General features: G+C 42.3%; 1 protein-coding gene across 1 annotated transcript in view; it reads right to left on the reverse strand.

Moving 5' to 3' along the window:
- Window positions 1-15319, reverse strand: part of DENND2B (DENN domain containing 2B) — a 163904-nt gene extending 148585 nt beyond the window's left edge. Inside the window, exon 1 of the mRNA XM_067540751.1 lies at window positions 15241-15319. Within this exon, the coding sequence (XP_067396852.1) occupies window positions 15241-15254 (14 nt within the window). The 5' untranslated portion in view covers window positions 15255-15319. The remainder of the gene's footprint in view (window positions 1-15240) is intronic.
- Between the last annotated feature and the right edge of the window lie 11505 nt (window positions 15320-26824).

Raw genomic sequence — 26824 nt, forward strand, 5'->3', positions numbered from 1 at the left:
GATACTGGATCAGAGACTATCTATTTGACCCAAAGAAATTGTCCCTGTGCTAAACGGAGTGTATACAACACCCTCCGCACTCAACAAGGCACTAGCACCTCAGCGTGTCTTTATGTTTTCATTTTAAGGCAGAATTCTGTTATAGTAGAATTGCACTCTAAATATATTTTATCTCACTAATGCATATAAGGTACATTTTGGATTCTGCAAGTGTAACAACTATTTGCACGTCTCATTTTGGAAAAAAATGGAAGCAAGAGACAAAAAATTATGGAAAAAGGTCATTTAGCCATTCTCTCTCTTACATGGATACAATGAAAGATGCCACTTTTTTATGGATTAAAAGAGCCATATAAATTCCAAGAGTTAAATTTTGTCATGAAGTTCTCATATGACTTCAAGGAGAGCTACATGTGGGCATCCCCAAACCTGGACCATCCAATCAGAACCTTCATAGCTAAGAATGACGTGTTTCCGTCCATCGTATTTGAGTGTAAATGTACAATTTTATAACCCCTCTCAATATGCCTCATAACACACTTTGTGATCTGTACTTGAGTCCAAGCTCAGTATCTCTCAGACAAAAATTGCTGAAAACTTTCAATCACAACTCATCACAGGAGAAAAGAGCAAAGCTGGCACTAAGTTGTTAGAAACATGCATATGCTTGACCTTTGCAATACTTACTTACAAGTGAAAACCTATCACTTCAAAGAAGACCTGGTGCCTGAATGAAAACTTTGAACCACTGTCTATTTATAAACGAGGTCAGTAATTTACCACATATCCTATTTTTATTTCTTTTCCCAAAGGATATTTGCATGAAAACAGGTATTTTATTTTCTAAGAGCTCATCTGCTCTGGTTGCTTATTCCCCACTGAAGTCATAATCCTCTGTTTGTGACATCAAAATAATTTGCACAATAGTCACGAAGCAGAGATCCTTTTTTCATGCAGATTTCCTTTGTGATAAAGAACAAAGGGAAGAAATGGACAAAAGTGGTGCATAAGACGACTTGTTTCAAAACAGACTATTTTTCAAAGTTTTCCATGGGGTTTCAGCAGCTTTTAATAAAATGCACTATACAATTCCAAGCACACTTCATTCTTCATCACATGCCGCTGTTTCTGTGGCTACTGAGGCACACATGCCGCAGAGCGGACACAAAAGGAATAAAGCTAAACTGAGGATCTTGGCATTTCCCAGAATAAACCTTCTGAAAACTTTCTCTCTGTATTTGTAAATGAGTTGCGCACGCGCACACACGCGCACACACACACACACACAACTTAAACACAGCACCTGCTGCATAGCTTAGAAAAGGCAACTGAAGTATCTCAGAGGTTATAAACTGCTTTCTGAATTTGTGAGTAAATGTAGTAACCATGGAAGTGCAGGGGTGCAGCACCCCACTTTAACTCCTGACCAGAAGTGGCATGACGGAGGGCTGGTTGGGCCAAATTTGAGTAGCACTGCAACCCAGTGCGCCTGCTTGCCCTTCCGCCCCATTCTCAGTTCCTCCAGCTCCCAGGGACGCTGGATAGCCCCAGCCTCTGGGGAGAAGTAGAGGAGTGGGCACCAGGAACCTCCAGTCCTCAGAAGGGTGGCAGGATTGGATGTGGGCTTTTGGTGCTTCCTGGGGAAGCCGAGATGCAGAAGGACGATGGGGTCTGGGGTTCCCACAACTGCTGGCCCCTGGTGGAGATGATGCCATTCAGCCTGATCGACTCTCTGGGTAAGAGCTGGGGCTTGGGTGTGGGCCCGGGAAATTGCAGGGCTGGGTGAGGGGCAATATGGGGGGGGGGGGGGGGAAGAGCTTGGAGCTGAGTGGGGGGCAAAGAGACTGCAAAGGTGGTTGCAGGGCAATGTGGGGAGGGGGTGAAGAGTGCATTGCTGGGTGTGGGAGAGCAGGAGGGTAGTATGTGTGGAGCTGGGTGCAGGCGGGAGAGCGCAGGGTGCAGGACAGGGACGGAGAGCTTTCGGCCCCCTACTTAGGAAAATTCTGGTTGCATCCTGTGTGAGAGACAAACAGCAAAGGAGCCAGGTGCTGTGCAAGCTTCTCTCTCCAGGGTTGCCAGAGCACCACACTTCCAACCTGTCAGACCCAATGCAACTCCTATTCTGGACATCTCAAGGGTAGAAATTGTAAAATGAGTGGCAGTTTTATGATGTGCACAATGGTTTTATGATATATGATGGAGGGAAGAATGATTTTGTAGGCAAGGAACTGGATTAGAACTCAGGAGATCTGGGCTCAATTCCCAACTCAGCCACAGACTTCCTGTAAGACCTTGGGCAAATCACTTAATCTCTGTGTGCCTCACTTCCCTGTCTGTAAATTAGGGATACTAATGCTTCCTTCATCTGTCTGGTCTATTTAGATTGCTAAATTCTTCAGGGTAGGAATTATCTCTTACTGTATGGCTGTATAATGGGGCCCTGATCTTGACCAGGACTCCTAGGTGCTATTATAATACTAATTGTAAAGAGAACAAATGGAGGCTAAGAAGAGAACAACCTCATTTTCAATTGTGCCCTAAACCAGGGGAAAGTCTCAGGTGGCAAATTTTGCTCTCAGTTACATTGATATCCATCTGGATTAACGCCACTGATTTGAACGACCTTACTTTGGATTGAGAAGTGCATAAATGAGAGCAAAATTGGGACCCCGGCTCCTGGAGGTGAAAACCTATTTATTACCCATTGTGAAACCTGCCCCGCTGAATGTTCTTGGGTTAATTCATTGATGGCCACATCACAGCCAGGGCCAGTGTTTTCCACAGGGTGTTACTGAACACGAGGAATGCCAGGTTTCTGTGCCGCTGCTGCTTTATGAGCTATACGCTCACCCTGCCTGGGGTTTGTTTGGTGCCATTACGTGCAATATGGGAAATGTATTTTTTAGTCACTCCTTTTGTAACCTTAGTTTACCCTTTGTGATTACAGAGAAACCTGCTTGGCTCTCCTTTCCTGCCAAAACTACAGCAGACTGTTTAAAATATACAGAGAGCCACCCACATTAAAACTACACAACATGATTAATTATATTGCTTTAACTAATGGTGCATTATGTTCATCTGACTTACTGTATATTTTCATATTCAAAACATATAATTAAGCATTTGAGGGATTTAAGCATTTTACTAGCAAGAATGGTGTATCTAACAGAGGGTGGTCAAGGCTTGGCATAAGCACCAACCCACAGGTTTTCTCTCCTCAGCTCTGGCACACTACAGTCACATTGATTTGTTCCTAAAGCAGAAAATAACCTGTCCCCCATAAAGAAGGCCTGCATAAAAGCAAAGGATTCTGCTGGAATCAGGAGCAGCTAATGTAATTGGTTGAATTAAACAGCACGGAACGTGGAATTTTAGTGGGGAATTTAAGCCAGACTTTATAGCTAATATCTGAACAAGCAATTTCAGGGCTAAATTAGCAATACTGGATTTTTGGATAAACTGAGTGTGAGACAACAAAGAACTTTGCAACCACTGCTCAAAACTCCAAATGGTTTATCGAGAGATTCACCAATTGTGACAACGCTAAAAATTGTCCCACTACAGAAGATCAAAGGAAGCAAAGGCTAGCATTGGGATGGCTGGGTGGATAAAGGCTTACAGGGCCATCTCAGCAGTAGGTGGCACCCACACATTCAGACTTTCACCAACTCACCCCTGAAATACTTTCATCACCCACATTTGGAAGATCAGAGGGTTCCTTTCTACTAGCTTGTCTCACAGACTCATGCTGCAGGGTGGGTGTGAAATAGAGAGAACCACCACCTGACCGGCAACCCTGAGCACCACACTACTACCACATGTACACAGACAAATGCATTGCTAAAAAGCCAGTAGCAACACTTCCTCCTTTTCCTATGTAGGTGGTGGCAGGAGTGGAGTGACAGATGGATACTGCACTGTTCTCCTCTTCTGACTGCAGTGACCAGCGGAAAGAGAAAATGTCCCAGAGCAGGGGAGGGAAGATCAAGGAGGTAGAAGCATGGGAGAAGAAAGAACACACAGGGGGCCAGTTAGCAGGGCAGAAAAAGGGGGTAGGGGAGAGAAAGAGAAAACAACGAAGGTAAAGCCCAGGGGAGTAGGAGCCTGAGTCAGTAAAGAAACATGTCATCTTTCAGTCCATTTATACCACACTCATCACTACGCACCTGTATGTATTGACGAAAGAAAGGAAGGAAGTTTTTAGGAAAAGAATAAACACAGATTTCAAATGGGTGCAAATGTATAGAAAATTAGCCCAAGAGCTAATTGTGCCAGGACCCATTTCTCTGCCACAGTTAGTAGCATTTGTGTTATAATACAGATTTGTATTGCCAGAGTGGACAGAAAAACATGGTCAGGACAGCATGTTAATAAGCAGCACTGTCGCCTAGGCCACTTATAAGCTAGGCAGCCGGGCCCTCTAAGCCTTACAACAAGAGATGTCAGTTTACAGGAAAAAAGTGGATGATAAAAGGGGAAGAACAGAAGGGGGAACAAAAACAAAGGAAAGATACAGTCAGTTACTTTAGCTTTTAGAAAGCTTGCTTTTTTCAAGATGTTGAATCCATGATTTATTTATTATTATTTATTATTTGTTCTGTGATAGTACCTAGGAGCCCCAGTCATGGACCTGGACCCCTCTTCCTAGGCGCTGTACAGACACAGAACAAAAAGTTGGTGTCTGCCCTGAAGAATTTAAAATCTAAGCAGCTTAACGGAATTTTTCCCAGCCTTCAGACAGGGAGGAGGAGGAATACCACTTACTTAGAACACTATGGGCCAAACTCATTTCTGAAGTATCTCCATCAATATCAGTGTATTACACCAGGGATTAATTTGTCACTTTCACTTCCTTTCAGAAAATCTAATAGAAATGGTGTCTCATCATAGCTGAAGTCTAGCTGACGTCTTCAGTGTATAATTCATATTACATTTTTGTTCAAGGAAGACCCAGGACTAGGCAAACAAAGAGAGAATTACATTTAATCCCCAAATATAGTAACTTCTCCAAAACATCCAGGTTCAATTCAGCAATTAAAGATCACTGATTATAGCTGGCGCAATAGGCTGTGAGTATGCTGCTACATAAAGAACCCTGGGAGCAAGAGAAAAGAATGGTTATTTACCCCATAGGAACTGTGATTCTTCAAGATGTTGTAATCAATGAGAAGCCCCCTGTAGGTGACGGGCAAACAGCATCCTCTCAGGATGGTGGGAATGAGTGTCAGCTGCATCTCAAATAGTGATTGGAGTACTACTCTCCTGAACTTGGCATCTGACCTAGCCTCTAAGTCCAAGGCATAGTATTTTACAAAAATCAGTGCATTTCTCCACGTTGCCTCACAACAGACCTTTAATCCTGGCATATTTCTACAGCACGTGGAGGGTGTTGCTTATAGATCTGTTCAGAAACGTTCCGACAAAGCCTGGTTTTGTTTGAAAAATGTTGGTTTGTTGTAGAGAAATGTTTCACCGACTCTATTACAGATTTGCCAAAACTCTCTCCAAAACACAGGGACATCTGCTCCGTAGCTGGAGGTGTTGTTTCAGGCTCCATCTCAGATCAAGCAGTGGCATGGTTAGCAGGACAGGATAGGCTAGCTGCTTGAGTACCATCCTGCCCAGGACTGTAGGTACTTACCCAGGCAGCTAGCCTGACCCACAGCCTGTGTTGCCAGGGCTGCGCTTCTATTTTTGGCATGCTGCCTCAATCAAAGCTAGAGCGTGTATGTCCATCCGAGCTGGAAATGACACCCCCAGCTCGAATGCAGATGTATGTGTCGGACAGCCAGCGTTCCAGGGTCCACAGTGTTTCAGGAAGCCTTCCAGGGCTTTGGGGGCTTGCACGCCCCTGCACCACAGAAGGGAGCCTGCCAGCTCCTGGACCCTGAGCTGCAGTCAGGACTCTGGAGGCTGACAGGCTCCCCCTGCTCGGTGACAGCGGGTGGAGCCGAGACTCTTGGGGCTGCTCAGGTCTACAGCAGGGAGCCTGCGATCCCCTGGAGCCCTGGCACAAGACAGAGCTCATATATACAGAACTAGAAAAGACACACGTCATTTTTTATCTCCAGCATTACCAACTCCCACATTTCATACTGTTAAGAGCTTAGTTCACCATCATGCTCCTTGCGGGCCCTTGTTTCCCTTTGTCCTATACAACACTGAGCATACTCTGCACTCAACAAATAACTCAATCAGAGGACAAGTTCAACACCCTACTTGCCCACCTCTCCCACAACTGCTTCTGTGCGTTCTGCCCTATGCCTGTGCACCACCCCATGCATGCAATGCCTTCCCACTCTTCATTCATACTCTAAGAATCACTCCTCATCAGAAGGGAAGGACGCTTTAGAGGTTAAGGAGCGCGACTCAGGATATCTGGGTTCAATTCTAGCTCTGCCACATACTTTCTGTGTTGACCTTGGGCAAGTCACTTGGGTCTAGACTTTCAAAATGCAGTGCCAGACGTTACGCTCCTTAGTCTATCTGAGTATGTAGCCTATGTTGTCAAAAGTACTGTGCACCCAGCAGTTCCTGTTGAAGTTGAGCCTAACAGCAGTCACCTATATTTGAAAATCTTTGTCTTAATGTCCCTGTGCCTTTGTAAAATAGACATAACCTTCATGAGGCATTGTGAGAATAAATGCATCAGTATATGTGAGGCACTCAGGTAGTTATAATGGGGGCCGCATGAGAACCTGGACAGATTTCTTTGCAGACATCACAAAAAACAATGAATGAATAAATCCGTAACTAATAATAAAACAAGAAACATGCTAGCCGGGTTCCCTAAGGCCTAATCATGTATCTAGCTTGCTGAGACAGTAAGCTCCTTGAGTAGTGATTGTCTGTATTGCATGTCTTGTGCAGTGACAAGCGTATTGCCACACTTGACAAAAACAATGAAATGAAGCTAATATAAATAACTGACTCAATCACAGAGGTGCTCCTGTGAAATGACAATATTCCCAAACGGGCTAACAATCCAGATGAGTGGGAAGACCACATGAAACCTGACAGCTGAGCTCTACAAAATAAACAAATAACTTTTTTTTTAAATGATGGCTTCCTGCCATTCATTAAGGGACATTGGTGGATCAGAACCAGGAGGCCTATGACTACCTCTATTCCCCTTCTTGCCCAGCTCAGCCCCACCGCTGTCTTCAGACAATGGAACAAATGGAAAAGAGAGGCTAGATAGCAGTAGAAGTGCCAGCATTGGCAAATGCAGCAGGCAACTCAGCTCCTCTCGTTGCTGTGCTGCAGGGAGGAGGCAGAGAAAAATGGCAGGAAGAATTGGGGAGAGGGAACAGTCAAATGGGAAAAGGAATGGAAGACGGGGGGGGGCCAGGGAGATAGAAAGATGGAAGGACTGGCTCAGAGAGGCAGACAGACTGATGATAGAAGTGGAGCTGTGTTGTGAAGGGAACAGAGGGACGGGAAGCAAATGGGGAAAATACAGAGAAAAGTAAATATTTCAATAGGAAGAGAAATGGAGGTGGAGAATCTCCAGAAAAGGAGAGAAAAATGGGTCCTATTTGGGGGCAGCCCATTTGTCCCTCAGGGGAAGAGGAAAGGAGGAAAAACCATCTCTCCCCAGGAGACAGGGGAGTTGTTCTATGTCTTTTACTTCCCACAGGAAAAGCCTTATATCCCTCAAGGGAGACGCTTTAGGTCGTACTCTTGAAGATCCCTTAGGAGAAACAGACCTGCCATGCTCCCCTGAATATAGCAGAGGGCGCCTCCCTTCCCAAGACCCTGTAGATAGGGAGAGCTGGTTATAAGGCACATTTTTGGAAAGACAGAAAATCCTAGAGTCCCATGTGTGGGGGGTGGGACTGCATAATGTGGATAGGTATGCAAACTCTGGACAGCTGCTCATCCAAATTCCAAATCTTTTAAGGCCTTAATTCATACTGAAGAAGCCTGAAATTCCCCTGAATGCAAGCACAACCCTTCAATGGCTAGAGAAGTTTAGCAGTTCCCAGATTCCTCCCATTTGTTTGGAGAATTGTCTCTAGAAAGAAAAAAGTCAATGTTGGCAACAATGCAAGAGTCATAATAATGTAAACTAAATGCAGCAAACTAATTATATCCCCTTTGTTAAGAATTTTAGGAGCCATAGCAACAGCAAAAGAAAAAAAATGTCATTTTTAAATTCCCAAAGAACATGGTTTTCTAATATGGAAAAATCAAGATTTATTGCACCAGCAGCTCCCACAGGGCACAGCTATAATACTGCACAATGGTTTCAGTTAAGAGAAAGAATCATTAACCAGTACAGCTGGACTTAGTAGTTGGCAGACAACATCTTCTCTTTCAGAGCACGAAGAATTCCACAGGGAACAAGCAGGCTTCTATTGCTGTACGACAGACCCTTCTGTCCCCTTTCTGCTAGCTTCACCCCTGGCCTCTACCAGCTTATTCTGGTGGATCAGCTCATGCCACTTGTTTAGCAACGTGGAGAGGTAAGAATGAGACTCAGCATCGTTCACTTTAGTTCTATGCAATTTACTCCCATCTAATCTTTACGTTTTAGTGGATCTAACAGGATTCGACCGGTACCAGCAAGCACACACACGCATGCGTGTGCGTGCACGCGCACACGCACACACACACACACACACACACACACACGGAAAGAATGTCTTGCACTTCTGTGGTAATTATCTGGCAAAAGTACCACTCTCTCTTCTGGGAACTTTACCAAGCTCTTAGAACAATTATTTGTGCTCCTGATTCAACTGCTGAAGACAGAAGATCAAATTACATTTCTCTCCAGCCATCAACACTAATTCAGTTTTCACTAAGTCAGCCTTGCTGGAATTTCACTTTTCTACACTAAAACAAAAAAGAGAAGTGTGAATCAACACTGAAAAGCCATTAGAAGAAACGTAAGGAATTTCAAGAGTCGCCCTTTGCAAACGTAGCTTTATAAATACCAATAATATTCTCTAGAGAAGACATTGCTGACTTTCCTATTTCTCCCAGGAGAAGAGTTATTTTAACAAGCTTCAATATTGGGGCACTGAGCCTGTTGCTAAAGAAATAATGCCACAGCCACGGATAACACCCGCTGGAATTGTAACTATGGTTTTAATAAGCTTGCCTGTCTCATTACCACAAACCAGCTAATAGATTTCAAGGAACATGCTTAGTACAGTATTACTTTGTAACCATCTACAGTCACAGGTGTACACAGCCTTGACAGTCACATGGTAAATGGCCTATACCTGGACAATAGAACTCGGGACTTTCTGCTCCCAAAGCACTGATCTTTGCCATTTGAGCAAAAGGAAAATCTCCACAAACTACCAATAGCCAAAAGGCTTATAAATCCTTTTTCAGGCCTCCAGCCAACAGAAGGTGAGCCAGCCACAAACACTTGTGCAGTTTCGACAGTCTAGCAATAGAAGCCCGCGACACACATACGCTCGAGCCAGTTCATTATAACCTAACCCACTATGAATTGCGATGGCTGCAAGTGGAAGGATTTTGCTGAAATACAACTTCCTGTAACAACCACTGTTCTCATCAGAGTAAGAAAGCTGAAATGCTGGCTAGAGACACGTGAATTTTACCACCATACCTATTGGGTTCCAAAGGTCAGAAGGGAGCTATCGTACAAACAACCATACAAATGATTTGAAAATATCCTTTTGTCCAGCACGGACTGAGGTGGGTGAGGTGATTTGTTAGATCTGTTTCACCTTTACCACCATTAATGTGTACATGGCGCTTTGCAGGCATCTGAGGAGGCAAGTTCCTGCTCCAAGGGTCTTATGAGTATATGCTACAAATTTCAGAAATTAAGAGACAGATCCTCTCCCCAGAGTTAAGCCTGAATATCTTTCTTGGTACTGGGGAATTTGGCTAACCAAAGAACCCTCCACTGAACAGGAGCAGATCCGCTGCACTGCAGTACTGTCCATGGAGTTAGCACCCTTCTGCTTCCTGGTGAAGACAGGGATCCAGACCCACACAGCAACAGGTATTCCTGCCTTGCTCCCACAACTACCCTAGGCCAGACCAACCCCTACCATCTGCATGTAGCCATACAAAGTGCCCTCCCAGAGCTTGACTTCACGTATGAGGATGTACGACCTTCTCAAGATCTTGCCTCTCTCCTGACACTGCAGAGCTACACCAGCTCCATTGCCAGTGGAAGCAATAGGGTACTCCATCCTCAAAAATATCATCAAGAATACTGGATAATCCTCTGTCTAATCAATTGATTCTTTCAGGGAATAGCACTGCAGAACAGCTGGTCCCTTGTATTGTTTTCAGATTGGCTGTAATGCTGAAATGTAATACCATTACAATTTTAAAACATGTAACTCGAACATAATTTTAAAGTATTTAGGTATACATGATAGAATCTTTTTTCTGCAACATTTGGAACTCCAGCCTCCAATATGCTAGCCCTAAGTTTTAGTGCTAGTGTTCCTAGTTAAATCCAATTCAAAACCATGAGTAAAATATAATTTAGTAGGAATTTGATTTTGGAATGATCTCATTGAAAAAGCATATCCAGTGCTGCCTTTGCAATGTAGGAAAGGCCATGGGGTAAGCCTGAGGGACGTCGGATTAACACTCAGATCAGATAAAATTTCAGTCCCTTTTCCCTTAAAAGGAAAGTGTGGATTATTGCCAAGTAAAGAGCATTCCATAAGCACTGGTGTAAATTTGGTATAATAGCCATATGGAAATACCTTCTTCAAGTCGAGACTGAGGTAAAAAACTGCCATCTAACATGTGTGCTCCCAGTCCAAACGTTACCAAGCCCACAGCACTGCTGGACTCAAATTTTCCCCACCTTGTGGGATATCCCTACTCCAGCAGACTTTCAACTGCTAACTTCACACATTCTTCCCAGTGAAAGTATCATTTATGCTTCTCTCTGCATTCTTACAGATTTAGGTTTAATGCTGAGATCTAATTTGGTTCTGTTCCTTACAAATAATCTTTATTGGCTCTCTTAAAGTGTGGTTATGGTCAGAAAAGCATCTCTGTTTAAACCGCATCTTTAGTAGTACATATATCTACTCACAATGTGTCTTATGAGTCTCATCTGCACATTAGCTGACAAAACAAGATTTTATTATTCAGTGCTACAGAGCCCATATAGCTATAGAGCAAAAATGGATTCTATTCTGCTTCACACATATCATCAATAGAATCATCAGCTAAATTCTAATTCCAGACTTCCTTGATGGGGTTGGTGAGTGAAACAAAGAACAGAGTCTGATTTTATTAAATTAGATAGTACTGGAGGTGGTGATGGCTACACCAGCCTTATTCTGATTTGTAAATTGAGCTAGACCAACATGGAAGTCAATATGATGGAAAATAAATATAAAATTATTTATTTATTTGTTTGCATTATAGTAGAACCCAATAATCTCCACTGTGCCAGGGCTAGGAAACATACAAACACTTATGAGAAAGATGTCCCTGCCTCAAACAACAGACACTGAGCTATCACATATGCAGTTTTAAACTGTGTTCTCAGGCTACTTCATGACAGAATGACCACCACCATCCTCTGTAATGAGTTAGAGATGGACTCATTGACTATTTACTGGTGTTAAGTAGGGCTGTGTTATTGCCCCAACCCATTTCTCCATCTGTCTTGCCATAATTTTTATTCTTATTCGTAACCACTTTTCCTCTGAAATTGAGATGGAGCATCACATGGAGGGCCAGCTCTTCACTCTCCTGTTTCATTCTAAAACTAAGGTCATCAGGACTGTTATTACCGATCTTCAGTATGCTGAGGACTGGGCTATCCTTGCCCACACTGAGGTTGACTTGAAATCCACCCTAGATCTTTTCTCAGGGGCCTGTCATAGCCTAGGACTCTCCCTCGAAATTGGGAAGACTAACGTGCTCCACCAGCCTGCCCCAGCACAAGCTGCCCCCCTTCTCCCACAAATTGTCATTGGCGGTGACCCCCTGGAAAACATTGAGCATTTCCCTTACTTTGGTAGCCACCTCTCTCAGGCAACCAACCTCGATGTGGAGATCGAACACAGGACCTCTTGTGTCAGCACATCCTTCAGAAAAGTTGCTCCGTCCTGTCTTTATTGACAGAGATCTGCGTTAGGAAACTAAGATCCTGGTCTACAATGCAGTAGTCATCCCCACTCTTCTTCATGGGTGCGAGACAGGGGTGACATATCGAAGCCATCTTAAGCATTTGGAGTGGTACCAACAGCGCTGCCTTCGGAAGATTCTCTGTATCAGACAGGAATACCATCACACCGATGCCAGCGTGCTCTCTGCAGCTAACGTCACCTGTTCTGAGGTGAAGATTATGAAACATCAACTTTGATGGGCTGGTCATTGTGTGCGGATGGCTGATACTCGTCTTCCAAAGCAAGTCCTATTTTCTCAATTTAGTCATGATAAGAGGATCCATGGGGGACAGAGGAAACACTACAAGGACACCCTGAAAGCATATCTTAAGAAGGGAGGCGTTGACCCCACGAATTGGGAAGAGCTGGATGGCAATAGACTGCAATGGCATCACCTCACACGTCAAGCCTTAATCTGTTTTGAAGAGAATCGTCTTGCTCACAAGGCTGAGAAATGTCAGAGGTGGAGGGAAAGCATACAGCACCCTGGCCAGCAGTTGGCTCTCTTCAAGCAACCACCTGTCACATATGTGGAAAAATCTGCAGAGCGCAAATTGGAACCCTCAGCCATCTTAAGCCTCATCAATGTCTTTCCCCTGGCAGACATCCTCCTCAGATCGTGGGATCGCCGACGACTAAGCCATAAAAACCAAACCCTCAAAATAATACAAAAATATTCTCTTCCCTTCTTTTGTAATAAAATGTTCCATGTCATGCTTTAAATAAAAGTCACACAAAGATATATATTTATATTATGAGATTTATAGCCTGCCAAACACCTCTGCAGTTTCAGCTTTATTGAAACCTTTTTGCTCGGTCTGGTACATTAACAAATCTACAAACTCAAAGAAAAACTGCACTGAAACCACGCTGTTTTGTCTGGTATCAGGTCTGACTTCGTGTGTTCCAAAAGGTTTCTCCTCAGTATCATAAATTGGCACAAGTTCACTCAAAACTCAGCCTACCTCAGTCAACCTTCTCAATTGATGATTATTATTACTAGAAGCAGTACAGTGCACATAGAAGCTCCAATCAGGTCAGGGCTCCATTGTGCTAGATGCTATACAGACAAAATGTTGTGTTTCGGTTTTGTCGTTAGGGAAATTCAAAATTACATCCATTTTGACCTGTTTCAGCTTTTGTCATACTTTCAGCTCTTCTAGTGCTAAATAAAAATTTCCTGTGTTACCAAATTCACTAATCAATTAAATGATTTCCACGTTTTAAATAGCTCTGGTGGTGAACTAATCACTTGTTGATTGGAGGAGCACTTGTGCTGCTAATTTTCTTTAATATTAATTGGAATTATGAGAATAAATCATCCAGGAACAGGGATCCACAGTCTTTGTTGCAAGGCACCTCCTTCACCTTGCAAGGCTCAACGTTTCTGCCTCTTGCGGTGGAGACCTGGAATAAATCAGTCTCACTCTGGAGTGTTTTTCTTCCCCGCTCAGGTTTTCAGTCTTCATTGTTTAAAAGGTGGGACTCAGGGTAGGCCCCAAGAGCACTTAGCCAAACAAAAAGGAACAATTTCAGAACACAAAAAGGGGATACCTCTCCCTGCCCCCTCTCTGAGTTGTTGCCTTGTTATTCTGGCCTCCAGGTGTCTGTCCTTCCCCAAACAGTCCCGTAGCATGGTTGCTTCTCCTATAGGAAGAAGAGCAGCCTTCCACCCAGGAAAAGCCTTTTCTCCCTGCAGCCACTAGCTCTGTTGCAGCTTATTTCCAATCTTTCCTTCCCTTGTCTGACCAGAAAAGGGGTTTTTAAAGGTCATGGGCAGCCCTTAATTGGACTCAGGTGTCCCTAGTCGACCTGAGGTAACCTCTTTTCAGCTCATGGGGAAAAGGGCCTTCACTATTCTAGGGCTGATATAGTTGCCTTCCACCGCTCTCTGACAAGACTTTGGCACACATCTACCTGGAGTGCGCCAGACTGCAGCCCCTATTCCGCTCCTCCAGAACCTCCTCCTGAGGTTCTGGCTGCACTTCTCCCCACACCTTCTGAACTTTGCACACCCCATCTGTGGCCCCACAAAGTCGTGGAACCTCCTCGTCAACCTCCTCCTAGCCCTGGCCAAAGTGGCCATCTACAAGACCAGGGAGAGGAGGTTGACTGAGGGGGTGCTCTGCAACTGTGGGGCCTACTTCCGTTCCTCCGTCTGTTCATGCATCCAGGCAGAGTTCCTCTGGGCAGCGTCCACTGACTCCCTAGATACCTTCCAGGAGCAGTGGGCACTGTTCGGGGTTCTCTGCTCGATGTCCCCATCAGGTTCCCTCTGTTTAGCCCTTTGACCTTCACACCCATCCCTGTTTCTTCATCTGTTGTCCCCCGTAATTAATTGAGTCCAAGCACAGCGGCTCCTCCCCTCAGGCTGGGAGATGAACTTTCAGCTGTGGGCTTGTGCCCGCCCACGCCCTGGAGCTCAAATAGGACCACTAGCCTATAAGACCATGGTGCACGTCTACCTGCAGTGCATCAGGCTGCAGCCCCTTTTCCAACTCCTCCAGAGCTTTCTCTTAAGGTTCTGGCTGAACTTTTCCCTGCAGCTTCTGATTTATACATACCCTATCCGTTGCCCCACAAAGTTGCAGCATGTCCTCATCAATCTCCTTCTCGCCAAAGTGGTCATCTATAACACCAGGGAGAGGATGTTGGCTGAGGGTCTGAGGGAGTGCTCTGTGACTGTGGGGCCTATTTCTGTTCTTCTCTTCATTCACACATCCGGGCAGAATTCCTCTGGGCTGCGTCCACGGCTCCCTCGACATCTTTGAGGGACAGTGGGCACTGTCCAGGATTCTCTGCTTGATGTCCCCTTTAGGCTCCCTACATTTGACCCCTTGACCTTCACGCCTGTTCCCAATTTTTTCATTTGTTGTCCACCGTCTTTATTTGTGTCCCAGGCTCAGTACCTCCTCCCTTACAGCTCTCCTCAGCTCTCTTACAGCTGTCCTGTCTGACTTTGTCATTTCTCCTATGGATTAGTCATAACTTTATTTTGGAAACAAGTCTGTCTTTTGTGTTTAATATCTATGGCAATCTTAACTCTCCCTATTCCGTGTTCCCAAGGTAAACCTTTGCCATTTAGGGTGAATGAAGTACTCACCACAGGAAGGACATCCATACAGATCAGTCAGGGATTTTCTGTGTCCAGTCACATGCAAAGATCATGTGAAAGATCTTTTTGTTGATCTTAGGAAGAAATCTACGGGATGTAAAAAACATTGCTAGGTGTTCTGCAGAATCACCAGAGTGACTGCATGCTGAGTGAAGCTCTAAAGAAAACACTTGAATGAAGATAAATCTGGATCATTTTAGAAGAATCTGAGGCTTAAATTTAACTGCACATAGTTTCTGGGCATTATCTCTACTGCTATGTTTTCTTAATCATTTCACCGGTCTTCCTATTCAGAAGTCAACATAGTCTGATTCTCAGGGGAGTGACTGAAATTCTCTTAGAAAGCAAAATATCTTTCTGATACCAGCAGCATCAGAATTTCAGGTCTACTCCCTTCCTCTTTGATAGCAGCAAGTTCCGGACATTTCTATTCTACTTAGAAAATCAGAGCCAAGACATAAAAAGTAATGATATACTTTCTGTTATCTAACCATATCCCAAATCTTTCTCTGCTCTGTCCCCGCTGTCTACACCAAGCTGTTTATTTCCACTGGGCAAACGCAGCTTCGGCACAAAACTTTACAAACAGCAATGTGGCTACCATTTCTAACTCACTGCCCAAAAGATCATTCTAAGTGGATCCTTTTATTGTTTGGGGTTTTTTTTTAATCTTTGTTTTCCATGTGGAGATGAAATGTTTGGGCCTGGAAAGTGGCAAAAGATATGAGCACTGGGGGAAATACGCATTTATAAACTGAATCGAAGTCTTTTGACCTTTAAAAACAGCTGCAGGGAGGAACAAATCCTATAAATAACGTAGCTGGGAGAACAGCTCCATTAATAGTGTTCTCTGGGACACTTTGAAATGAGACCACTGCACTATGCAAACTTATTCTTATAATTAATAATGCTCATAGGATTGAGCTCTTTATATTTTCAAAGTGCGGTACAAGCTAACTAATTAATCAATCCTTTCCATGTGTTAGACTGTAAACCGTTCAAGGCAAGGATTGGCTTGTTCCATGTTTTACGAATCACCGAGTGCAGCATTATCTGAGAGCTAGATTGAGAGTTTACTCTCAGCACTAAACAAAGGTGGGGTGTAGCTGTGCCAACCCCACAGAAGCTCCAGAAAGGAACAGACACACCCCTAGAAGTCACGATTCCTCCAGAACTCCTGTTAAGTGTAGTGGGGAAGGAACATCCTGTGTTGCATCATTACCAGACAGAGCATACTCCCCTGCCCTTGCCAGATTCACTACCTGGAACGTGGGGAGATTTGTGAAATGGAGAATGCAGCCATGGCTGTGCTTACTCTCTCCCCCCCCTCCCTCCCCACACACACCAGTTCCAGCACACAGTCCCTGCTCCTCCCCCACCCCAGGTGCCCAGACTCATAATGAGGATACGCCCTGCTTATGCTCTCTTACTGCCCTGTATTGAGAGCCACAGTCAAGCGCTAGATACCAGTTGTGAATAACGACAAAGTATATTACTATACAGAGACATACTGGGACATTTTTTTTAAAGCACCAAAGTCATTTAGGAGCCTTAGTACCATTTTCAGGAGTGACTTTAGGCACCTAAGAGCTTAACTCCCATTGACTTTCAACAAGTCTTAAACACCTGAGCCACATAAATATTTTTGAAAATGTTAACACCCACCCCCCCAAACACAGTGTGTCTAAAGGAAACACTTTATGGTCCAAGCATATAATTCATTCAGCATATGAGCACATAAACTAATCAGTCAGTCCAAGTAAATACTTGGATAGGCATCTTCCAAAGAAAGCCTCATGTGCTTAAACATTTTCTAGCAGCATAATTTGTCACCATCTGCTCAACTGCGTGGGATGTTTAGACAGTTAGAAGAATCCTTTTTGAAGTCATGAAATGAGTGCATTTACTGTGAGAATTAATAGGCAATCCCACAATGTCACTTACTACAGTATCTTTTCAGAGATCCACACTTTAGAAAGGTGTGTCCTACTAAAATATACAGAAAACACTAGGCCAAAATTCTTCTCGGTAACGTCTAGGTAACATCTTTAATTAAATTATAACTCATCTAATCCCCCCAAAAAATATTGTCAAAAAGGAGGCTTTGAACTCACACCAGCCCAGGGCACCACATCATGTTTTAACAACGATATTTCTTTTTCTCATGGAAGGAAAAAGTAACTTACTTATTTTACAGCTAAATCTCTCCTCTGAAATATACATTGATTCAGCCAAGCACCATTATTCACTGTGCTATTAGACAACAAAATCAGAGATCCTACTGATAAAGATTTAAATCAGTGACCTATCTGTGGAAGAACTCCATATTATACTGTTACTATAGCTGAGCCATTCAGTCCCCTAGGAAACTTCCATGTCTAAGGAGAAAAAGAGGAGCAAACTAGAAAAAAAAATCATTTATAAACACACCCTACTGAGATCACCTTCATTCCAAGTAAAATGTTGAGTTCAGGTCTCCCGAATCAGATTTCAGAACTCAATATGTACAGAGACATAAAGGACTTTTGATTTACAAAGGCACTTACAAAGTCATACAAACTTGTCACCCAAAAAGCTCAATCAGCTCAGGCCTAATTGTGCAAATGTTTCTGTATACTACTTCACTCTGTGAATGTCAAGTTTAAATGTGCTCAACTTGCCTACTACATCAGCAAATTATGGCTCATAGCTGTAAAGGTTCCAGATGCATGATGCCTAAATAACCACCCAATAATGGGACTGTACATTATTTTTCATGAACTTTATCATGGAACATATTGCTAATACCATTGATCTGAATCCTGTAGTTCCCTTTTCCTAAAATCAATGGAGTTTTGTCTGAATAAGGAAAGATGTGAGGGCCCGACACAGCTTCCATTTGAAAATAACAGGAGTTTAGTTATCTGGACTTCAGGACAGGGATCATTGTTTATTAAACCACACCAGCAGCAAAAGAAACTAGATGATACCTTTCAGGTATTGTACATTTATGGTGCTTTGTATTTTAATCCCAGTGTGAGGAGCATTTTTTACAACACATGATATTTATAGATCTGATGTTACTATTAATAGTTCATTTAACTAATTTGAAATTATGGGGTCTTTTGAATGTTTTTTGTTAAAGCTAATATTATATTTTTCATTGAAAATAAAATATTAACATGACAACATTAAACATTTTTCCCATTGAAAAGTATGTGGTAAATATCTCCTGTTCTGTCCATTTTTTTTGCATATTCCCTAAAGGTCACTGAAGACAGATTTGCTTACACTTGTATCTCATGATGAGCAGAATGTCCTAAAGGGGTCAGAAGACGGAACCTTCAGATGATGAAGATGACATGATGTACTTTTCATAACTCCACAGTTCTGAAAGAGGAGAAGGAAAGATGCAAACTAGAGGACGGATGAGGGGTTAAGGCTGCTAGGAGATCAGAATTCAGCTTCCTCCACCACAGACTTCCTGTGTGACCTGGGGCAAATCATTTGGTCTCTTAGTGCCTCAGTTGCCCATTGGCACAATGAAGATAATAGCATTGTCTATTTCACAGGGTGTTGTAAGAATAACTACAATGAAGATTGTGAGGCACTCAGATACTACTGTATTGGAGGCCATGCTAAAATAGATAGAAAACTAAGGAAATACAAACAAAAACATGAGCCTGGTGTTGCTAATTCTGCCCAATAGATTCAGAGTATAGTTCAACATTTGGGAAATAAATTTTAACAGTCTTCTTTGAAGAACATTTCCTAATGTCAACAGTGAGTTCTACGAGCATAAGGGGAAGTCAGGAAGTGAGGATGAAAATAAAAAAATGTTGAGTGAATGAAGAAGTAGGTTAAAATCCAAAGGCTTTGCTCGAATTGGCCCAACAACCCAAGTCTCTGCCTCAGGATGATGAGAGCTGTTCTAACATTTGTCCTTGCTCAGGGCTGGGTGCAGAAAATCCTACACTGACATGGGGGGGTGGTAATGGAAGTGAGATAAGGTCTTCTTTATGAAGCTTTAAGAACAAACCAGATATATGGATGTAAAAACTCCAGCACATCTACTTGCTGTGGGCACAGCAGACAGATAATCCTGACTGATCTGCCTGCCTATCTTCCAAAACACAAGCCAAAAACAATTTTCTACAGACTACTTCTAAAATAAGCTCCTATTTTCTGTGCCGTTCTCTTTGGAAGTTCATCAGCATTTTTAGACTTGGTTGTGTCACACTTTCCTTCTCATATAAATCCTTTAATGTTCCCCCAGAACGTGGGTCGGTCACCGCTTTTTAAGCTACTTACAATGTTCTGTTTTCTATGTGAATTCACACAAAAATTGTACTTCTCATCTTTAGAAAGATGAATGGAGCCTTTCCAAGTAAAATCTGCTCCAGAAGAATCTACTGTACAATTTTCTATTAAACAAAAAGTATATTTAGACAGCAAGACTTCCTAGCCAAAATTGCTGTGTGTGCTGGGATTGGCATAAGAATTAAAAACTGTGTTCCATTAGTCACTAAAAAGCAAAAGAAGAATGTGAATCCCTCTGTCACCATCAGACATTACTTAGGGCACAAACAAGGTTCCACCATCACTGTCCATCTTGGGTTGCTCTATGCATGTCTTCTATGTTGTTAAGTACCAAAGGTTTTCCCTCTCTGGGTAGTGTTTGGGAAAGGGGTTATTTTGCTTAGCCCCTTTTATGTGTTTCTCCAGCTGCCGAATGGCACGACTGCCATGGCAGATTCTCGGCTTCATTATTAACCCGTCTCATGTCCCCAATATTTCTATCCTTTTTTTCTGGATAACTACCAATAAAGGGTTGTTGCACTCTGATGAATCTCAGTGTTTGTTATCAATTCATTTCATTTAATAGCTAATATTTTTCTAAGGGATTTGCTTTCAAAGTCATTTAGACATCTGTCTGACCTTTGGTGTATTTCCACCTTTCCCATTCATTTGTTAAGATGGAAATAGCATTTGAGTTGAAGATTCAGAGTTTGGATAAATAACCATTTCAACTAACCATCTTAGCAATAAAAGATCACGATTTAATATGTAAATTTTGAAAACCTTTAAAAGGGAAACCGTAACAAATATCACTGCTGAATCACTACTCTGTATTTTAAAAAGAGCGTATTAAGGATTAGATCATAAACTTGTTCATGCTTGTAATTTAGCTGAATTACATAATAAGCTTTCAAATCTAGGGTACTCAAAAACACACTACATGCTTTGATACTTGTCTTTTAGCACTCCCTCCTACAGATTTCCTCAAGTTTTTACCATAATGAGTTCTATCAAAGGCATCAGACCTAAAGATGGCAATGGACCAAAGTCTTCTGTTGAAATTGAAAGAATCAGGTGAGCATTTTGAATGCAAAGATTAAATGAGAACAAGTAATAGCATTCTCTGCAGAATTCCACTGAGCAGTGTCATAATTTGTACTCATTGCAGTAGCATAAACTAAAACATAAGAGAGGCAAACTCTTTTCTCATACTGGACTAAATCCAGAACAATTCAGCTGACTTCAGTAAAGTTAGTTTGGATTTAGACTAGTGAGACTGAGAGCAGAATTTGGGCAAAATCCTACTCTTACATGCTTGCTGCAGGTTGGTGCCATCATGCTGGGGGATCCAGGTGAGGCAAACTTCTGCTTTCTGATCCACGCTGCAGATTGGTTATATTGTTGTGGCATCCATATTGTGGACTGGGTAAATCCTAGTTTCTTACTTGCCCCTCAAATAATCCACAGTGAGAATACAGGCACAGAATTTTGCCCTAGCTTTCTTGGAATTACTGATTTATAAATATCACAGAGAGAAAAAGAGAGACAGTTTGTACCTAAACTGCATCCCTCTTTGCACACATTGCATACACATATCTTAAAGCATTCATACAATCAGCTGCTCACTAAGATAAAAGTGCATATTCACTGCACCTCAGGAAATGCCTCATCATCTGCAAGTAGTTACAGAGCAAGTTCCACAAGAAACACAATCTAATGCAGACTTGGAACCACAATATTTAATCCAGTGTTTATGTAAAAGGCCAAAAGGGCAGTGGTGCCTGTAAAGACCAGCTGGCATGTGTATAATTTAGCTGTTATGTGTGGTATCTCACTTTTGTTGCTATTACAGAATAATTGAAGAAAACTCAGCCTGGTGCCAGTATTCTTCACCATAAAGAACTGCATGGAGAAAATGGGATACCGAGATCGGTATTCTTTCCAAATGTTTACACTCACCTAAACTTACCCTCACAACCAAAGTGAAACTTACCCTTTTATTAGTTATGTGTGCAATGTGTTCCCCATCCAAACACACAGAAAGAACATGCTGTAACCTATTTATCACTCTTTTTAAAAAAAAACAGAAGAATAATTATTTTCAGCTATGTTATCCAAATGTCATTATGTTAGTGGCCATCACTCATGTTAGCTGCATTGATTCTGTATTATTCCAAAATCCTAATGCTTCTCTTACTACCCTCATTCAAATCCCATTTTGGTTAGACTGTGAAATGCCTGTGCAATACTGCAGCTCTGTGTGGTTTCCTCTCTATAATTTTGCTCTGATGTTGACCTTCACCCTTGTTTCAAGCCATAAAGTTCTCATCAAGAAGAATGTTTTCCCCTCCTCTAGTTTACAGCTAAGTGCATTACAGGGGAGTTTATGCCTTCCTCTGAAACAGCTGTAACTGGCCACAGTTGGACCATTGGTCTTGTTGTGATACATAGCAATTCCTGTGCCTCAGCATTCCCAAAATCTTTTAAAAATAATTTCAAGAATTTTTCCTATTTTCCAGCAACTTGATATGTTTACTCAAGGCGTGGCTAGATCCTCAGCTGGCTTCAGTGGAGCTACACTGATTTGCCCCAGCTGATAGTCTAGACCTTATGTGCAAATTTAATCCAGGGAGATGGGAGAACACATTTTTCCCTGATGGATAAACATGATCAATCATGTAATTCAAGAATACTGCTTGAAACTTAAAGTTAGTAAATGTTGTATTCAGAGCTGCAAGTCCTACACGTCTAACATACAAACTGTTGATTTGGAGCCTTTTACAGGAAGAGGTAACTATTTTATATGCAAGTGCAAAGCCACTCCTCTTGTAACTGACATAATAGCAACAGCTAATGAATTAGCACTATTCATTCCCTCTTCCCGTACTGCTCAGCACAGTGGTTCCTAACCTGTGGTCAGAGGGACAAAAGTGGCCCATGGGGTCTTTCAAAGAGGCCCGCAGCTCCCTTCCCGCTGGCTGCAAAAGGGAGCTGCTGCCTAAGGACCCAGGCGAAGTGCTTTGCCACTGGGTTACAGGACCGGTGCAGGCTCCTTGCTGCACCCAAGGAGATGGGAGATCAGCGCTCCCCTCCCCGAGTTTCAGCAGGGAGCAAGGCAAAGTGCTCTGCCTGGATCTCTAGGCACTAGGGTCCCTTCTGGAGCCAGAGGGAGGGGAGCACTGATCTCCTGTCTCTGCTGCAGCCAGGGGAACAGGAGATCACCAAGGAGGCAGCCTCTTCGCTGAACTCCTTCCATCTGGCTGCAGTTGGGGGGTGGGGGGAAAGACTGCTGGCAGAGCCGCCAGCACCCACCATGCTTGAGGAGAGGGGTAGGACTCTAAAAATCAGTGCCTTACAGTTTGGCCTGCACTTAGCCGGCCACTCACCATGACTTCGCTGTCAGGCCATGTTCTTCAGTATGTAGTGACAGTCATCTACACTAGTGCTTTGTCTGTGAGTGTGTGACGTACTGTGAGTAATTTGTAAGTGTAAAATAGTGAATGTAAAAATGAGCACAGTAGCATCAAAATGTTTACTTTAAATATGTAGTGATTTGTAGTCCTTAATGGTGTGTACGTCAATACAATTTTTTATGGGTTGATAGACTGGTGGCCCTTCATGGTTGTAAAAATGATATCTGTGGCCCTCGAGCCAAAAAGGTTAGGAACCACTGGCTTAGCATTTCAGACGATCATGAAATAATGCTGTCATCAGATATCAGCATTAATATTTGGGACCCAGAAAAGTCACAAGTGCTTGATTAAAAAAGAACCAACCTGTAACGTAGAGTGACTTCTTCCAATGGAGAAAGTTGAATCCATCATAAGCACGTGTGGCTTCATGAATTCCCGAGTAGTAACTTGAAATATAAGACCCTCAAAGCTATCTAGTATATTGGTTTGCTTTTCTCAATATCATGCAAATACATGCAGCAACATCAATACTACAATCAAAAGAAATTTAAATAAATGTTATATGGTGAAGGATTAATACAAAAGCATAAAAATCCCTCAGTACAGTAACCAGCTGCTTGCCCCCAACTCCAAGTTCTTCCAGAGGACTTGGACTAACAGGAACAGGGAGGAAAACGTTACCTAGGATAGAGATAATTATTTATTATTTGTATTAAAGTGTTGCCTCAGGACCCAGCAAGGTCTCATTGTGCAAGACTCTGTACACACACATAGCAAGAGACAGTCCCTGCCCCCCAAAAATTATAATCTAAATAGAAAAGTCACACAAAAAGTGGGAGCCGAAACAAACTTTGATTGGTGCAGTGATCTGCCCCAGGTCACGTGGTAGGTGAGCAACAAAGGGAGGAACAGAACCCAGTGCCCTATCCACTAGACCATGTTGCCTCTGCCTAACATAGGTGACAACAGACATAGATAATAGAGATGCTAAGGATGTGAGATGGATTATAAACGCTTTGCGGCAAGGATTGGTTTTTTGTTCTATGTGTGACGAGTATAATCGAGCCCCAATTCCTTAACTGGGGCCTCTACGTGATAATGTCATACAAATATTAAATGATAATAATTTCTCAAAATGTATATGATAAAAGTAAAATATAAAGGCATCTAACTCAAGGATCGGTGCGATAATGTGGTAGAAAATGATCTCATGAAATTATATAAACCGCACTGTTGAAATGGAGTTCAATGAAGTTCTGTTGCCTGCTGCCCAAGATAAAAGCCAACTCTGATCATTAGGAGTAAGGAAAAAGGGATCTGATTGGGACTGGTGTTGATTTTAATCCTTCCAGGATAGTGGATATTGCTCATCACTGACATGGTATTTTGCTCTTGAAATCTCACTATTATTCTATGTAAACTAGCCAAGCAAGCAGAATAATAGCAAACATTGCTGTATCAAACTGCATACACCCTATGAACGATTTCTAGTATAACGGGCACTAAGATTCAGTTTTTATTAGTGGTTGAGTGAGTAAAGATCTTCCCATTTTCATCATCTATTAGAAGATTGTTAAGGTGTTTGGTAGGATTTTATCGGGGATAGCTCAATGTCCTATGAGACAAGAGTCAATATACAAAAATACAAAAAGCCACTTCATATGCTTTTGCACTAAGTAACAGAAAAAATCAATATTGTCCACTGGATAGCAGAAGAGATCTCATAGGAAAGACCACACGTATTTATAGGAACTTGTGTCTTCAAGATTCATAGCTTTTAGACTAGAAGAGACCATGGTATTCATTTAGTCTGACCTCCCATATAACACAGGCCACAGAATTTCAACAAGTGATGCCTGTATCAAATCCTTAGGAGGGTTTCATGCTAGGTGGACTCACAAAAGAAAGGTACCCTAAGATGAAGGTCCACCTAATGAGCACAAGTAACTGATCTAAACTATTGGAAAGACTCTTCATGGTGTCTGAAACAAGATTCACCATTGATGTAGTATCTAATCTAGCTGACTCGGCTGTTCCAAAGTACCCATCAGTATAGTACCTAGATACTGTATACAACATTAATTAATAATGGCAACACTTTGAACTCTGGAAGGACCCCTACCCCACCCACCCATGTCTTTGCCGTTGTCCTGAATGAGGTCATTTTAGGTGGCTGTCTACTTCCAGGCCGAACACGGCTGGCCTACTTTTCTCCCTCCATCATTGCTGAGGGTAAGCTTGTGCACAGCAATTAAGTCTTGCATTGTGCTGCTGCTCCAGCAGGATCATTCCCCATTTAAAAAGCAGAGATTTGTATCCCAGCCTCAGAGTATGGTAATTAACTCCCACATGAGCTGCCAGGACATGCATGTGTCCCAGCAGCAATATTCCATAGACGTTCATTCAAATGAAAAGAACGTCTGAACGTATCTGGTCAATCTCACCATGCAGAAGAAGGAAAAGGGTGGCAGAAAGAAACCTACATTCAACAATGACGAGGTTAAGAAAGCCAGTATCAACTGTTTGATTTGTAAAAGGACTGTCTTTCAGACTCACACTATTTCTTACAAATCCAGGAGCAGCCAACGTGAGGCCTATGAGCCAGATACAGTCTCCCACAAAGTGCTAGAGTGCAGCCTAAGACCCTCTCATATTTAATGGAGAGGTGCAGCTCATTGAATCACTGCTATCGGCATGCAATGATCCCTTGTGACCCATGTTGGGTCCTGAAAGCTCTGTAAGTTAAACTTCTGTATTAAAGACAAAGACAGCTACAATCTGCTCCATTTAATGCAAATTAAGTACAGGTCTTGGCTCTTGCCAATATAACCTGCAGTTGGGCAAAATTTAGCTGTCCCACTCACATCACTTCACAAGCTCTAAAGTTTCCTCCGTGGTCCCCTTTCATACACAACAATGGGCCAGATCCTCAGTTGATGTAAATTGGTATAGGTCTATTGAGCTTGACAGAGTCACATCAATTTACATCTGTCGAGAATCTGGCCAATATATGCACATACTGTAGGCAAGTTTTTCAAAATCAGCCACCTAAACTGCACCTATAAATCCCACATTTGCTCATGCACAGTTTAAGCATCTAACTTTTGAAAACCTGATCCCTGACATGTTTGCTTTCACCCTGAACTTTAAGACAGCCTCATATAAATTAATGGGGCTGTTTATTTTTATTATATATTACAAAAGAAAAAAGAAAAGAAATCAGGTAGTTTTGTGTTTGAAAACTGAGTCTGGAAAAATGGTAGGAACAGAGAGAGATAAGCATGACTTTAAAACATAATTTATTTATCATGCTTTGTAACAGTTACAGGAACACAACATCTTCCCAAATAAGGCATGAGAAAGTAAAAACTGTTTAAAGTTTGTGGCTAACACCTGTAAAATCACATATAAAACCTTTCTGCATAAGCTTTTTTATTTTATGTGGAGTTTTGCATCTCATACTATTTCTTTGTCAATGTTATAGTGCAATCCATTTGAGAGATTTAAAATTAAAGGGTTTTCAGCAGTGGGTGAAACCACAAAAAGTTTAACTGACAGCAGGTTTTGGCTCCTTCTTTACTTTTAAGCATATATTTCTCAGCTGTTGCTTCTCTAAGTAGTGGCTAGAAAAAGCTTGTAAACTTTAGCACAGGGCTGCCACATTTCCAAATACATACTGCTTGAACAGATTTTATTTTTGTGTGTTTCTTTGATAAATATAATGTTATTCCTGTTAATTAATTCAAAAGAAACATAATAATACTTTACACTTACTGCATATGTTACCTTTCATCTAAACATTGCACAGTGCTTTTACAAACTAATATTAATTAAGCCACACAACATCCCGTAAAGTAATCAAATAGATTAGTCATCTGTAA

This window comes from Emydura macquarii, unplaced genomic scaffold, assembly GCF_026122565.2.
Source record: "Emydura macquarii macquarii isolate MOO-44397 ecotype Brisbane River unplaced genomic scaffold, CSIRO-AGI_Emac_v2 contig_587, whole genome shotgun sequence".
Classification (NCBI taxonomy): domain Eukaryota; kingdom Metazoa; phylum Chordata; order Testudines; family Chelidae; genus Emydura; species Emydura macquarii.